This window comes from Ailuropoda melanoleuca, chromosome 20 (genome assembly GCF_002007445.2).
Source record: "Ailuropoda melanoleuca isolate Jingjing chromosome 20, ASM200744v2, whole genome shotgun sequence".
Lineage (NCBI taxonomy): Eukaryota > Metazoa > Chordata > Mammalia > Carnivora > Ursidae > Ailuropoda > Ailuropoda melanoleuca.
In genome coordinates this window covers 30565633-30583065 of record NC_048237.1, presented here as the reverse complement: position 1 = coordinate 30583065, position 17433 = coordinate 30565633, and the positions used below count along the sequence as shown (strand labels likewise).

At 44.6% G+C, this 17433-nt stretch overlaps 1 protein-coding gene across 1 annotated transcript in view; it reads right to left on the bottom strand.

Annotated features, from left to right (window-relative positions):
• The window catches only part of PELI2 (pellino E3 ubiquitin protein ligase family member 2), a 173032-nt gene extending 158964 nt beyond the window's left edge, over nt 1-14068 (bottom strand). Inside the window, exon 1 of the mRNA XM_034648627.1 lies at nt 13378-14068. Coding sequence (XP_034504518.1) covers nt 13378-13493 — 116 coding nt within the window. The 5' untranslated portion in view covers nt 13494-14068. The remainder of the gene's footprint in view (nt 1-13377) is intronic.
• Between the last annotated feature and the right edge of the window lie 3365 nt (nt 14069-17433).

The window sequence follows — 17433 nt, the reverse complement described above, 5'->3', positions numbered from 1 at the left end:
CTCTCCGAGTAATAAAACAAAAGGAACCTGGCCTCCTCGTGACCCTGTGGACTAGTCACCAAGGACAGCACAATGATGGGCTATTTCAAGAGAGGAAACATCTATTAGATTTCAGCTCTGCTATTTTAGGTAATATTTGAGTATCTTTTATCATTTTGTTTTTAGCCCCAAACTTGCTCCATTTTCTTAAATAAAGTCTATTAGTAATTTGTTTCTTAATAACGTGGATCTCAGCTTTGATCCAGGAAAGAGCTATAACTTATGAAAAGCTTACTTGACACTGTTCAAAGCACCTTCCATGTATTAACTCATTTAATCTTCTTAACAAACTTACGGGGGAAGGGAGCTTGTTAATATCCTCATCTAACAGAGGAGAAACTGAGGCACCGGTTGAGCCACCTGCCCACCATCACAGAGCTGAGAGGTGGCAGAGCGGTGGGGAAAATCCCAACACTCTGATTAAGGCCTAGCTGAACAGGTGTGTTCCACTGGCTGAGGACAAGTTCCCGCAGCAGGCTTTAGCAGGTGCCGTTCCGGAGAAAGGTGCAGCATTTTCCCTGCAGAGCGCGGTTCTAAAACAGGACAGAGAGAAGTGCTGAGGGAGTCCCTGGGCCAGTTAGGCAGGAGGGAGACAGAAACAAGGGTCACGAGAGTTCACAGAGAGGAAGACTGTGGGGCAATGCGCTGGATAGGAAGTACAAATTCACCCGGTAGATGGGAGACGGGGGCAGGGAGAAACAGAAGGGACTGGACTCACAAGGGCGCTGTGCCCTGAAGTCCCCGCCGCTGCTCTCCGAGGCACCAAGATGCTCCTACCCCGACGCGGGGGTACCAGCCACCGCCAGCAGCACCCGCCTCCCAGTCAATCTCATTTCACCCCTTCTCCGCTCCAGCTGTCAACACGACGAAGGGGCCTGCACCTCTCATTTTCCTAAGTTCTTAATGTCCAAACGGTAACCTCACGGACTCTCCTTAGACTTCAGGGTTATCTGTAAGGTTTGAAGCGAGCGTGGGCACCCCCTGGTCCAGCCTCTCCCCTGCTGGTGAGAGTCCACCCCGCTCTTGGAGGCAGAAGGCCAGCCAGCCGTCCGCTGCCGGGCTGTGGGACCAGGGGAGGCCAGGTCTCTGCGGAAAGTCTCCCTTACGTTAAAGCAGGCTTCTCTCCTGCGTCTACCCAGTGTCTGTATCAAGTCTCTCCAAACAGCACAAAGGAGACTTCCTCCTTTCCTACCTGATGGCCTTTTAGAGATTCAGAATTGTGGAAATAGAAGGTCGTTAAGATGGTTTCCAAGTACTGTAAATACCTCAAAATGTATAGCCAGATATTTAAACATTCTTACTGATGTGAAATCTTTACTCCCAAAATTCATTAATGTACACTCCAGTCCCTCAGTATTGTGGCAGATAGAGAAGCTAACCTGAAAAAGTTGAAGTGACTACTGCATGTATTTTGAAATGGTAAAAAACAAAACAACAAAAAACAAAACTCCCTGAAAAGGTAGTGGACAATGGGATCCACGAAAAGACTCCACTGGATCCACATACAAGGGCATTCATTAAAATACAACTTCGTTCTTAAACTGTTTAAATGTGTTTCATGGGGGAACCACTTCCTTCAAGATGGCGTTTTGGCAGTTGACACGGGGATCTGAGTGTCAACCACCAGACACACTCGGCAGGTACATAGTGCTTTTTGCCGGTGGCATAATCCCCATAATATTTCCTCCTCAAACTGTTTTGTTTTTGAGAAGATCAAAGCACTCTACCTTATTTATCCTTACACCTGCCCTGAGAAGGAAGGTAGCAAGAGATCTAAGTTACTAAAGTTTCTTCTTAATATTGGTAATATCTATCCCCCACATTGCTAGAAAAGCCATGGATCTTGTCCACAACATTGCTGGGGTCATAATAGAAAGTTGTAGGGAAGCAGGACCTGTTAAGTCTCCCACTACCACCAAAAAAGGAAGAAGACGGGGAAAAAAAAGAGTGTGTTCCGTACATGAGAGGAAAGTCCTTTAAAAATAACAAAATATTTGCATTATCCTCTGAAAGATACTTGAGCTCTTAAACCAAGAGAAATATAAAGTACACAATATTTTAAACAGATCTGAACACTTTATTCACAGATGCTGCAAAGGTGTGAGAAATGATATAATCTGGAAACGAGCAGAGGCAATGGTACTCCCAAAGGTCGGGTGACAAATTAATCTAGCAGAAGGACAAAAAGATTTTTCACAATTGTAATACAGTTGAAAAAGTAAGAGGTGGGCTCCAATCTCCAAGGAAACTGGAACTATTGAAACCAAATGGAGAAATACTCAGTGAGGAGACAGATGCTTAGGTTTCTGCCCTCCCGGCATTGTCCTCACGGGCTCCCATGCTCCTTCGAGGAGGCATTATTTTATAAAGCCCAATTCCATGTGTGATAACACTTGGCAAGTTTGTAGAAATAAAAAAAGGATAAAGAATGAACTGCACTGTCCAGAATATTTAACTAGAATGAAGCAGAACTATGCACGAAGAGAAATTTAAACAGGAAAGAAGTACCTTGTATGCAAAGCCCTCACTTTTCAATAATCACGGGTATGTGGTTTAAAGCTTACTGAATAAGTTCATACATTTGGCATCTAACTTCACAACTCTTGTTTCAATTTTATTACAGCTCTGGTTTAAATGTTTTTTTACCTTCACAGAAAGATCCATGCATACTAAGTATAATGGAGAAAAAAAAAAAAAAAGAACACAAACCCTAGTAAGAAGGAGTTGGTGAAATATAATCCTAGAGCTTCTGAGCATGAGGGCTTCTGATGATGGAAACCACAGAAGGAGGTGGTATCGCTTAGGAAGCTCTTTTAATCAGCAGGTGGGTTTAGGTCTAAACCTACCTGAAAGGCACAGAGTGACCCAACAGGCCTCCTCCCAGCGCACCGATGGCTTCTCACTTCCCACAATGTCCACTGCTCCCACCCAGCTTTCGCCCAGACTCCTCAGCTCCTTATCTGCAAATCCTTAACAAGTCCCCGCCCCCACCCCCCGTGCCACGCGCTGTCCTAGATGCCAGGGTCTCGGACTGAAGGGAACTCCCTGCTACCAAGGTGTACACAGCCCAGGGGACAGTAGCGGGCACACGACTGCAGCACTCCGGGACCAAGTCCCACAGAGAGGCGTGTAGAAATGCAGGGAGGCAACAGGAAGGGGGGGGGGAGTAAAGGCATTTAGGAAGGTTTCAGGCAGCCTGGGCACCTCCATGGAGTCTTGGAAGGATGAACTTCAGGGATCGGAGTGGACAAGGGTGGGGGAGGACAGGTCTCCCCAACACCAGAGCAGGACCTGCAAAGGCTGGAAGCCCCAGAGAGGCAGGGACATCCGAGCAGCCCCAAGCAGTCCCACAAGGCTGCGGGCTGGACTTGGGCCGGAGGCAGATGGCGCCTGCACTGTGCCGGCCCTTTCACGCTCTGGAACGTGTGCATTTCATCCTCAAAGCAACATGCACCACATACATTTTCACACAAATCCTAACAGGGTCACAGAAATTGCTTTGCACTGCTAACAGATCTCCCCAGAAGCATCAGGACTTGGGAAGGACTGGAAGGGAGAAAAGGAAAGGAATCAGGAGGCAACAGACCTGGCAGGAACAGCAAAGAGGAGTCTGACTGGAAGAAAATTTTAAATTTAGTGACCCACGAGATGTGGGAGGAAGCATCTGGGTTGCCTTCCAGGTCCCGGTTTGCATCATGGCTTGGGGTGCCAATTACAGAGACGGAGTCAAAGGGGGAAGGTGGCAGATTTAAGGGGAAGAGATGCACCAATCTCAGCGAACTTCATATTGTGACCGAAAGGCAGGAGGTAATCTGTCCTTCCCATCTAATGCTATTAAAACATTAAACCTCAACTTGTCTGTTCGTACGCTATTTACACATAAAACATCCAGTCTTGTACCAAATCTGATTCCAAGACAACTTGTCACACTAATAATGCTGTGGTCAAAATAATGCTGTGGTAAGGACCAAAAGATACTCTAGTTCTCCTTTTCAGCACACACCCAAACCACACACTGAAATATCCACTTGTCCGCCTCCACATCACTGGCTTCTCCCTAACTTTCTAAAAGCTGGGCCAGAGTATTCCATCACAAGGCAGACAGACAGAAGGGTGTTGTTTTAACCCAGACGGAGATCAAATGGGGTTATTTTCCCCCCCAGATTCCCATGTCAGACAGAATGTTCACATAAAACCAGAGCCCATAAAGAGAAAAACACTGAACAGAACGAAAGCAATAACCTCCGGATGCCATCCTGCACAACTTGGTGCTGGTGTCGGAATTCAGAACGTCGAACAGGAGACAGAGCAGCAGCCCAGCCCACCACGCTGATTTTCACGTCCTCTCGTCCCTCCGCCCCAAACACGTGATCACTTACTGCTGCTAAGACCGTCACAGAGGAAGATGGTACAGCATCTCTGAAAAAGCAGCTTGGCAATTTCTTAAAAAGAAGTTACACATACACTACTTATATCCAGTAATTCCACCCCTAGATATCTACCAAAGAAAAACGAAAACCTAGGTCCACGTAAAGACTTGCAAGTGAATGTCCATAACCACGTTATTCACAATAGTCAAAAATCAGAAACAGTCCAAGTGTCCGTCCATCAACTAGTGAATGGACAAGATGCGGAACCTCCAGCGGAAGGGCATTTGGTCATGAAAAGGAAGGAAGTTCTGACACAGACTACCACATGGGGGAAGCTCCAGAACTTCTAGTAAAGGAAAACAGGCCAGAGACAAGAGATTCCATACTGTATGATCCCATTGATATGAAATTTCTAGAAATAGCAAAATTACAGGGACAGAAAGCAGACTGGTGGTTGCCTAGAGCTAGGGGTGGGAGCAGGAATTCACTACACTGGCATGAGGGAACACTGTGGGGGGATGGAAATGTTCTGTAACTGGATTGTGGTGATGAATTTGTAAGTGAATATATCAACCCGCAGAACTGTTGAACCATATGCTGAAATGGGTAAATGGAATGGTACAGAAATCCTAGCTCAAGCTGTAAAAAAGAGACTACTTATCAACAGAAAAATGAAGAATTTAATTCTAGAGTGTTCCATAAAACAAGTGAAGTATTTCTCTGCATGTAAACACCAGAATTCTGTAAGGATCGTGTTTGAAGGTTACCATCAGCTCCAGAAGTCCTCCTTGTAGGACATCACCTTCCAACAGTACTGAACCACCCGCACCCCCAGGCCCCCATGGCCTCCCACACTCTGTTCATTCTCTAGTTCCTTCTCATCCTTTGAGTTTCGGCCCAAACGCCAACACCTTGTCCACCATCCCAGGCACCTCACACATAACCCCAGTACAGAACAAGCGCATCACAGGGCAACCGCGCTTGTCCAGCTCTCTCTACTGAACCATGGTTTCTCCAATAGGGATTCACGCACCTGTTCTTAGGGGTCTAGATCAAGCAGTGGGTTTTCTATCTTCTTTTCCAGCAACCCAGTTTGTTCTGCGTTTAGAAACAAGATGGGGCAAACTATTACCACTTTAATTGTTTGGCACGAACGAGAAACCAACAGAGGCAGACCTACTATGCAGATGATGCATTTGGGTCAACAGAAGGCCAAATGAAATCCAGAACAAAGACTTCTGTAGTCGCAAGAGCAAACTGCTGGTGGCAAGTCTGAGTCATGCCATGGCGCTCCAGGCATGCCAAACTCAAAAGCCTTGGCCCTTATGAGTCAGTGTGGTATTTTGTATAGCAAAGGGTGCTTTTGTTTTAGCAAAACAATATCATCTGTCACGTTAAATTAATATAGTTAATTTGGCTTTCAGGGACTCTAGTTTTATAGTTCATTGCAAACTGGCAATAGGAGACAGAAATACAAGGGGTTTATTCCTAGGGATATAGTTGTACATACCTAAGTAACATTACAAAAGAAATATAAGTCAACACCGGGGATGCCAGATAATTTTTTTCTCCCTTTGGAAGCACAAGCATGAATTACTGAAGTCAGAAAAACAGCTCTAGAATATATGTGCTTCAGTAGCAGAGTCCTTATCTTTTCCTCTCTGCAGCCCAAATGCATGGCATAGGAGAAACATGCAAAAGACAGGATTGAATAAATGACAGTTTGTATTATGCTAGACTCCAAAACAGTGAAAAAGCGAATCACTGTTTGCTAATACCCTGAACTAATCTATTCCAAAGCTTCAAACAATGGAAAGGTATCCTTTTCTCCAAAGTAGAGAAACTAACCAAGCAGAAACTGCAGCAACGTTGGGGGGAGTGGGAGACGGCACAGCAGGGATTCCGAGAAAGGGTGGATTTCAGTCTTTCCTGTGAACTATTTCAGTATTAACCCGAGGCAAAGAGAATTTTTGTCAAACACTTCTTTGGAATCCAGGATTTACCGAGCACCCATCTTTGGGTCTCTGCCCCCTTCCAAGCTGGGTCTTACGGCTTCATTCCTCTCACTTAATGGAAACACTGGCAAAGGGTTAATTTGGTGATCAAGAAATACTAGGATGGATGATCTTACTCATTTTGTTCATTCAACAGTGAGTCACTGTACCAGTAACAATACCAAGTCTTGGGGACACAGGCCAGGGCAAGGCTGGTTAGGGGTCCAGTGAGGAAGATGACAAACAAGATTATAACAACAGGGATGACGGAGATTGACAAATGCTAGTCTAGATTCATCACCAATAAATTTCACATAGAAAACAGTGCTTAAAAACCAAACCTTGTGTGCTTCTCATCGAAGGCATGGATTAGCGGCTCTGTAACTGCTGTGCTCAGGAGGTATGACGGTCAGTTTTACGTGGCAATCCCACTAGACTGCAATCCCCACTTATTCAAATGCTTCTCTATGTGTTGCTGTGAAGGTATTTTTTAGATGTTAAGTCCATACTCGGGTGATTTTAAGGAAGAACAATTATCCTAGATAAGTGTGGAGGCCTTAATTCAATCAGTTGAAAGGCCTTAAGAGCAAAGCTAAGGCTTCCCTGAAGAAAATGCGTCTGTGGACAGCAGCCCCCCCCCACCCCCGGCGGAGCGCCTGCTGTGCCCGCTGAATTCCAGCCGTGCCCACCAGCCCCCCGCAAGCACAGGAGACCATTCCTTGCCACAAATCTTCTGATAGGCCTTCTACTAGTTCTGTCTCTCTGGTTGAGCCCTCAAGGACATAACAGTACTGAACAAATACCTGGATACACTGGACAACAGGAATCGGGTTTCTCATTACCTAAGAAGGTAGAAATAAGAGGGAAGTTGGGGCGCCTGAGTGGCGCAGTCAGTTAAGCATCCAACTCTTGGTTTCAGCTCAGGTTGTGATCACAAGCTCCTAGGACCGAGCCCCACTTTGGACTGGGCACTCAGCCCAGGGCGGCTTGGGTTTCTCTCTCCCTCTGCCCCTCCCCCTCCCTGAAATAAACAAATAAAAAAAAAGAGGGAAGTCTAGAATAAACGGCGTGGTAATTGGACTGGACTTAGGTGTCAGTAGAAACTAACACTTGATATATTTACATGGATGTAGAAATAGAGAGAAGCATGCAAGTGTAGGTTAGTATATGCGGGGTTTTCCTCACTCTGTCCACTGGGAAGTCTGGGAGCAATGACAGGCCATTACCACTGAGCTCACTCAACACCCAGATCTTAGTTTCTAAACATCATTCTCCAATAAAAGGACACAAGGCTCTTTGGAAAAGTGGTTGATTCCAGAAATAGAGAAGGGAAAAATGCAAGAAAAGCCTGAAACATCTCTGATGTCAGAAAACAAGAAAGGGCTCAACAGAGGTTGGGCATGTCAAAAGGTCATGGGAGTCAACCTGAAGGTCCAGGACCTTGAGCAAAAAAACAGTAATACTTTAGGATTATAACTCAAAGATATGCACAATTCGTTCTGGTATGAATGATAAATACATAAACGGAGAAGGGACAACTCTTCATTACAGAATTCCATTTAGGAAATGTAAAAGGAATGAGGGAAATACAAGATCACCCGTAAGGCAAAAATCACAGGAGTAACTGTTGCAGGCAAGATCCACTGACGGATGCTCCAAATCAGGGAGCAAAAGTTTAAGGAGAAACACAAATTGGTCTCAAAGTATCTCCCTGAAGACATTTATCAATTAGAAAGGAAAAAGGACAGTAACTTCACAGAGGAGAAATCATGCATCACCTTGGCCAACTGATCAAGGGAAGACCTTTAATTTATGTGTACTCCTCAGACATGCTACCCTGAGGAGAGCCCATCCTTCCCTGCACTTCTCAGCTGATCATGAGAACAGACCAGACCAAGCCAAGCTGAGAGACAATGTACAAAAGATCTGACCAGTACTCCTCAAAAGAGTCACGGTCATGAAAGGCTGAGGAACCATCAGACAGGAGACAAGATGGCTGCTGTAACAGAAGATCCCAGACTGAATCCTAGAAAACAAGCACTAGGGGAAAATCTAGTGAAATGCATATAAGGTCTATGGTTTACTAGTATTGTACCAGTGTTAATTTCCTGGTTTGTATCATTGTTCTATGGTTATGATAGCATTAGAGGAAGCAGGGTGAAGGATGTACATGAACTCTCTGTACTATTTTTGCAGTTTTTGTAGAAGATTAAAATTATTCAAAGAGCTACAGCTCAAAAAAAAAAATCTAAATCTGGCCCCATGTTTTTAAAAAGTTTTAAATGTAGTGCAGTAGTCTAGATCTAATTTAAGGAGAGGAAGACTGTACTCCTATTTTTACTAAAAATTGCCAAGCTTTAGGTTTCAAGTATGCCATTATAGGGGCGCCTGGGTGGCTCAGTCGGTTAAGTGTCTGCCTTAGGCTCAGGTCGTAACCTCAGGGTCCTTGGATCGAGCCCCACATTGGGCTCCCTGCTCAGCGGAGAGCTTGCTTCTCCCTCTCCCTCTGTCCTTCCACCTGCTTGTGCTCTCTCTCTCAAATAAATCTTTAAGAAAAATAAAAGTATGTCATTATAATCTCAACCTCTTCATTTAAAATGAAGAAAAAAAGTACTGATTTGTAGAAAAGTCAAACTGAGAATTTTGTAAAGGACAAACGTCCTTTATTCCTTAATAAATTTCTAATGAGCCCTGACAATATTCCAGGCACTTGCCAGCTAAAGGATCCTTCTGTGACACGGTCCTCCTGCTTCTCAGAGCTCACATTCTGGGGGGAGAGAGAGAGACAGAGAGAGAAAAACCCCAGAAACAGAGCTAAAATAAATACAAACAAGGATATGGTCTCTAAAGGTCACAGAATGTTGTGACAGACTCAGGATGGGCGAGAGAACATATAAGCATATGCCAGATCGCCGGGGCCTGAGAAGCCACCGGACAGTGTAAGTCAGGTGACGCGCACGACACAGTTCATGCTGGCCCTCCCCCTGCTGCGTGCGTACGCCCTGCAAAGGGGCGGGCAGGGATGGGGGTGGCGGCAGTCTCTCCGTGTGGTACAACCTGTGAGTGCTTTCCTTCCCTGGCATACAGGTCTGCTGTCCAGTCTTCAACAGTGAGAGGCTGGACCACCTTAAGAAAAGGCACTTGTAGAAAGAAAAAGAAAAATCTTGCGGTACCTCAATGTGCCACTGCTCCAGATCTGCGCGTTTCTAATAACCTCGGCATTTCCTATTATAACCCTTTCTTCTAAGACTAGTGTTCAGGCAAAGAAGAGAAATTTCATTTTCCTACTTGGGAGGAAACGGCTTTCCATGAAACATACTCCAAACGTTTCTGAAGTCGAAGATCTCTTGACTAAGAAGCTCAGGGGCGCAGAGAAGCTATCACTTCTAGGCACCAAGCTCCTAACACTCTGAAAATGCACTGTGAGGCACCTGAGCATAATCCCTGGTAAAGGGGAGCAAATTCCCGACGTAAGCCCCACATAGGCTCCGGCAGTGCAGGGGGTGGGACAAAGCCCGTTGGAGATACCAGCACTCAAGATGTACCATGTCCCAATTTCACCCCACGATCTATAAATAGGGAATTTTTTGCTACCTTACCTGAAGAAAACTTGAGTTTATTTTAACTTGAAAATATGAGCAAAAATGTTAAAGGTAGAACAGAGACCACATTTTAAGCCTTCATGACAATATGTGAAGTTCTGCTCATGAGCCCACAGCTACCCCTTATTTCAAAGGCCACTGATGAGGGATAAGGCAAGTTCAGGTCAAAGTTAGAGATCACTGTTCATGAAAGAACGCTCTAGAACTAGGAAAGGGCAGAACTACGCTAATACCGCACTGAATGGCTATGTGCCGTATGCCCTGCATTTGCTTAAGCTTGCCCAAGCCTTGATATGATACCACGGAGCATTTTCCTTGTAATAAAATACTCAAATCCATGAATATGGACTGAGGCAAATTCCATCTCAGAAAAATCTTAACAGACCAGGGAAATGGGTGTTTATTTGCCTAACTGGCCATTCACACGCCAGCCAGTCTTCACATACATTCCTGAAGCAAGAGCACCGAAGGCTCACGCAAGACTCTGGTCTAACAGCCACTCCGCATTTAGTTTCCCAGATCTATATACATAGTAGATGATGCCTGAGAAGTATTAAATATTTTCGTTTCTCAGATTGTCATTCTCACAATGATTAAAACGAACTATGCTTTTAGAGGAGAGGACTGGCGGTAACTGAACTTTCTGTGGTAATCGTTTTGCAATAGTATGTCAAGTCGAGGGATTATTCTGCATACCTTAAACTCACAATGCTATAGGGCAACGGCCTCAGAACTGAAAGAAAACCAACCAAACAGATAAACCCAGTTTTGCTTTTGTCTCATCCAAGGGAAGCCCGGATTTACAGGGAAACAGTACCGTGCAATTGCCATCCCAGCAGCCTCTTGGGTTCCAACCAAGTCAGACACGACTATGGTTTTTCTATGACTGAAGTGATGTGTTCTTCAGTTGATGGGACAACTCAACAGGGAGATATGAGGGGAAAGAGACAGAAAAAAGACACTCGGCTGCTACATCAGCTTGCACATGCTCTGGCCAGCAAACTCGACAAGCTCCATGCATGTGCCCCTTCTCCTGGCCTTCCCTCCCATGCCTGCAGAAGAGTGGTCATCTCCTAATAAGAGGTCGACTGTGTCCACTAGACCCCATCCACTCCAGTTCTAGTACCAATTTTTCTAGTCTTGAAGCTGAACCAAAACTCCCAATTCAAAATACTAAGTCCCTGGCATCAAGTTAAACACTAAAATTTTAAGCCTGGAACGTTCTCTTTTCCTGCGGTCATTTGATAAGGAGAGGTTGACAAAGACCCTCTTCAAGAGGGTTAGTGATTTCGCTGCGGGCTGTGCCGTGTCTGCACATAACCCCTTAATATAATAATCTTTACTCAGAAACGCTCACAACTTCAAAGGAGTCATTTTCAAAGATTTGCTTAAATTGAACATGCTTTTTCTTTTAGACCTCGCTATAAAGATACGGTACTGTTGTATTTGCTGTTGCTTTTACTACTTTTGAAAAATCAGATTTGCACCGAATAAGAATATATCCAAATGGTTCATTTAAAGCAACCACTGATACTGTTTTAAGTCATCTGAAATGGAAATCTGGGATTGGACGAAGGAGTTTATGGGTGTTTTTTGTGTGTGTGTGTGTGGAGGGGGGGGGGTTATTATTCTTTCCAAGTCCCAAAGACATTAATGGGAAAGATGCATCAGTTCTGCAAAGTCAGAAACTTTGCCGAGTCGCCCCACTCAGCCACATGTTGGAAGCATGACGCTCGATTTAGCTGTAATCAACAGGGCTGCACTTCCACCTCATTCAGACACGCGCTAACATGTTAGCAAGGGAAGGAACAGAAGGGCAAAGGCAGAGAGGCCCATTTTCAGACACTCATTTCTGATGAAAACCAACTTACACGGCAATGAAATGTCCTACCAATGACAAGCCTCGAATATGAAAATCCCACCTCTCCTTTTTAATAAGGGTGTGTACCACCCTTTCCAAAGAAGGGAGCCTGATTTTAGCAACTAGAAATCTTGCAGAGTGGGAGAGGCGTGGGATAGGATTACTGTCCCTATTAGTCCTAGTTTTTCTGTTCTTCATCTGTGCTAATGGAGGCTCTCTGGTTACTGGAATTGTATTCTTAGAAAATTAACTTTAAAAAACCTTTTGCACCAGGGAAGAACAATAACGATGGCCAGGTAAAACACAAAAGGCAGTAAGCATAACACACACACACACACACACACACACACACACACGCATGTATACACACACGAAGGCCTTCAGGCACTTGGACTCAAAAGTAAATTTAAGATTTAAAAAAATTAAGCAAAATATCATCATACCCAAAGAGAGGACAATAAGGAACAGTAAACAGGGTGAAGGAGGAACAGGTAGGAGAAAAGGAGTTGGTTCAATAAGAAATGAATTTCAATGGCGCTCAACTTAAAACTACAGGGTACATGTAGGAAACACGCACTGGCACACAGAATACAGACAGACCAGTTTTCAACTGTTTCATAATTAATCTAAGACAGTTAAATCTTGAAACTAACAAACACAAAGAAAACACAGTACTTCTCAATCCCACTCTGTATGTCACCCCAAGGCGCTCTCTCCTCCAACCCTCTCCCCTCCCACTCCACCTTCCCTGACCCATCTGTCTCCTTCCCTGCCTCCCTCACCAGCCACCAGCCAGCACCAAACCAAGGAAAATGATTGGGTATATAACACCCTATCATTTCAGGTGTCAGAGAAGCAAGGCATACAGTCACATAACGGAGGATTCTGTGGCTTATCCAACGAGTCCACCTCCACCCAGCTGTCCCTGCAAGTCTGTTGCCTACATTCTGAAAGTCCCTCCAGAAGTCCCTCCAGCTCCCCGTGGGCAAACCAACTTGAATTACTTTTGTAACCCCCAACCCCCGGCTCCCCCACGTGTTCAACAACTTTGTCAGCAGGAAAGAAGGGAAGACCCGGGCTGGGAAAAGGCACCTGAGAAAACAAACACACCAACAACACGGAGAAATAATTGTTTCAACATGAACTAAGTATTTCCATAATCATGCTACTAAGACTTCAAACAAGTGGCATGAATGAACAATATAGACATTCCTAGATGGACAATATTTTGAAAATTATTTGCTCATTAGCTTTTTGTTATGCCACAAATTAGTTGGAAATAAAATAAATGCTATTAACTTAGGGGATCAAATATTCACAATTTTCATATTCCAATTATTCAGACATCTCTAATAAAGAGGACTTTTTAAGTGTGCCAAATAGATGACTTTACAAAGTTGGAAGTCAGAGCTTTACAGACTCAAATTTGTAAATACCCTAACACAATATTCCTATTAAGCAGTTGTCATCTCAGTCCTTTCCTGTACAGATATTACAGAATTCATGAATACCTTTCAGTCCATGAAAGAGAAGAACCACAGAGCCAAGTGCGCTTCCACCAAAAAGTTGTAGGCAATTCCAAGGAGAGGAAATGTTCAAATCCTGAAAATGCTTTTGCTACTTCCATGGTAGGACTAAAACTCCAGACACGAGATGCTTTGTGTCAAAACCTATGGGGGAAATACACACTCTTTTGGGACTCAGCACTTTTTACTAACTAGGTGTACAATTTCCAAAGAATACTCCTGCAGTTACTTTTACCACCTCAAGAAAAAGGGGGGGACTACTCCAAACAGGAACAGCCAGTTCTTGGAGAAGCAATTTTCTGAGCTTTGTAATGGTCTGGTGAGCACGCAGCAGACGCGGGCTGCCTGGGAACTGGCACTGTGAGACCAAAAGGGAAGAGCAGGGCGCCTGGGGCTGGCTGCTCCCCGAGTTAGGGGCACTTGAGCGCCCAGCAGCCTCCCCAGCATCTGTCTGCAGCAAAGGCGGCATCACAGGCTGCCCTCCAGAAACCAGCATCTTGGAGCCTCTCGATACCCCACAGGTAAAGAAGAGATGGTAGGCAGGAAACTGTAGCCAGTGCAGACTAGCTTGTGGTCCCCCCCAAGTTAAGACTGACATGTTTGGGGGCTCCTGGGTGGCTCAGTGGGTGAAGCGTCCGACTAGGGCTCAGGTCATGATCTCAGGGTCCTGGGATCGCACCCTGTGTAGGGCTCCCCACTCGGTGGGCAGGGAGTCCGCTTGTCCGTCTACCCCACCCCCGCCCTCTCTCTCCCCCTCTCTCAAATAGATGAACAAAATCTTAAAAAAAAAAAAAGACTGATGTTTGGAATCAAGTCATGCTTGCAGAATGATCTAAGCACAACTCTTACAGGTTTCTGAACTCTTCTGGGAAGATGAATTTGTTCAACTCGCTAAATAAAGCACATGGGCAGCTCAGAACAGTTTAAGATCTTAAATTCAAGCCATCAGCCTCAAATACAATCACAATCTTGTTTAAGCAACCGATGATAATGTTAGAGAGCACACAGAGTCTAAGTAGTAGCTTTTCATCAACTCTGTAGCTAAAAACCCTACAAAGGGGAAGTGTGCACAAAACCAGCTCTCCGACACGTGCCTCATCGTCAGCATTAGAACCAAACCTGAGACCTTCACGGCAGCACCCTGGGGTGTAAGGAACCAGGGTCAGGATACCCTAGCGGGAACATGGAAAAGTCTGCTGTCCTAACCACAGACCAATGGCCCACTAAGCTCGAGGCAGCTCAGGTGTCCATTCTTTCCCTCCACTTGAATCCAGATACCAAGCAAGGACTGGTCACATGGCTCCAAAGGCTTTTTCTAGCATCTACTCCAATGACCGAAAAGAAATTTCTCAAATTGCACGATGAGAAAGTCATCTTACTGCACACACCCAACAAGCTTCTCCCAAGGAAAGAAAAGTTACTGTGGGATTCTTATGTTAATGAGAAGCCATAAGCTCCTTTTTCCAAGAGGTAATTACGAACCTCATCCTAGACTCCTCACTGTACAGTGGATGCCCTCCCCTCTAGAGCAGTCAGTCAATGAAAACAGGTTTCTACTGAGTGGGTGAAATTCACTTTGTTATGCTGACACCCAACCAAACCTTCCCAGCTGCTGTAGGACCAGCCCGGCATACGTGGTCACCCCTTTCCAGAAGGCAAGAAGGGTGAAGCAGCTTTCCAAAGGGAAGCGGGAACAAAGACTAACTCTACACCAGTGGGCTCTTCACGTGACACTCCCAGGGGGCAGTTGCCCAAGGCAAATTGCCAAGGTCTCCCTGTAAAAGAATGATCTCAGAGTGCACAGACAACCAGAGGAGGGAGAAGAGGGAGGGTAGGACTAGGAAAAGACAAGAAGACAGACACGCATTCAATGCCAGACACCATTGGCAGGTGTCCCATATGAACTCCATGCTTCATACGTCAATTAAAAACACTTGGCATTCAATAAATTACATCAGAGGATGTCACAATTACCAAGGTCAGTGGGCTGAAGTAGGCAATTATTTTTATTCTTATTTGAACAGAAGGCATCCCACGAACCGAGCAGCCCTGGGGAATGATCAATCACATAGGTCCTCTCCAGCTTTGCTCTGGTCCCAATTCTCCTCAGCTGAAACCCTGATTTACCTCGCTCTCAACAGCCCAATGCTTCAAGAGACACCATCAGTTTAAAAGGTTAAAAATATAATTTGGCAGTTAGCAGGGTTCACTTCTAAATTATATGCTCCCCTGGCAAACATGTTTATTTTGTTGCCACACCAGCTAAATCCAGAGCCTCTGGGCAGGACCAAAGAAGCCAAGGACTGCAAGAGTCCACCACACCCCTGGGAGACACTGAAAACCCCCAATGGGCAGAACCTAAGTGCACCAGTAGAACTCGGCCAACACAAATGCCTTCCCTGCAACCTGCCCTTAGAGGGCCAAGTTACCTGGAACGCAATTTTTTATTTACAGGCTAAAATATCTGCAAAAGATTTTCAGAGGATTCCCTGGGTCACAGTTTTTTACCTTGTAAATTAACAGTCTTATTCAATGATTACTAACATTCAAAAGGGTCAACAAGGCAAGCCTAACCCATCAAACAGTCAAGCAGACTCCAAATATTGTGTTTGGAAAAGCAGAATGGTGATTGTTTTTTTAGTCTTCTGCAGAGATTTCTGCTTAACCTATAACTTAACCTAAAACCTCCGTGGTCCTTAAGTATGTCACTCCTGAAGCATTATGCTTAACGGGGATCTGGAGATCTTTAAGGTACAAAGCTGAAGTCAAATGCTCAGCTAAATGTTCTCAGTGGGCAGAAAATGCAGCATTTTGTTAGTCTTTTTTTTTTTTTTAACCCCATTACTTCTGGTCCAGAACAGACACGAGTTCCAGCTTTCGAAATATATTCTATGAGAAAGACTGCTTTCAATTTAATAGTCACCATGTGTAGCGAATACATTTATTACACAAAGCCCAAAATGTCAGCTCTTGAAGAAATCTCACTTGAGACACATCTTCAGTAATAAATTGACTCATCAACCACCAACATTCCACCAAGATCTCTGGGCTACCATCCCTGAACATTTCTCATATCGACAAAATACCTGCAATTTCTGAGTCACTTATTTATTGAGAGCAGGTGCCCATAATACACCAGAAAGAAAATCTGCAAGGCAAAAATAATCAGCCAAATACCTTAAGACAGTCTCTTATTGTAATCCAATCAAAATTAAATGAGCAAATTCATTAAGCCACTTTACAAAACCACAATTCACAAATCATATGGACTGCAGCTTACTCCCAAGGACTTGTGCAGAGAGAAAAAGACGATCTCCCTTCTACCTGTTGGCAAGTCACGACGGTACACGTGTTCACAGAATCAGATCCAGGTACAGCTTATACTTAGAATACAGCTTTGGGGTCGCAGAGACCCCACAAAGAACAAGGAGCTTAATTCAAAATAATTTATGCCACCATAATCCTCTCCACGACGTATGCAATTTTTTTTAATATCCCATTTCCCTTTTTATTTGTTATAAATCCCACAAATAACCTGAGTTTTAGACATCTCCTTATCTATCATGATCCGTGTAAGACCTTGGAGGGGAATGGAGAAAGAAGAATCCTCAGGTCAGGATTCTACAAACTGAATCAGGCAGGGTGGGAAACTGACAAGTGGGGGGCGGCGGCCAGAGAAGACGGCTTCTACTCCTCCGCCATACGCAGCCCGCTCAGTAAAAAGAAACCGGTTAATGTCACTATCTCTGGTTCCTCATGATAATGATTTTTTTTTAAAAAATAAAAGGAATGAAAAAATAAACTCCAGTTGGCTTCCAGAGTACCCCAGCTGCCTTGCTTCAAATATTTAACAAGCTGTACTCAGTGCGGCGTGATGGAGGGAAAAAGTCAACAAACAGCCAAGTATGTTTGTAAGGACATGAGAAAAGAACACGGTGGAATTGGCTAAACAGCAGACGTCCTGTACACAAGCATAAAGCTCTTGGGAAAAAAAAAATATCAAAGGAAAGGAGCTGGAAAGTTAAAGGTGCAGGTGAAAAA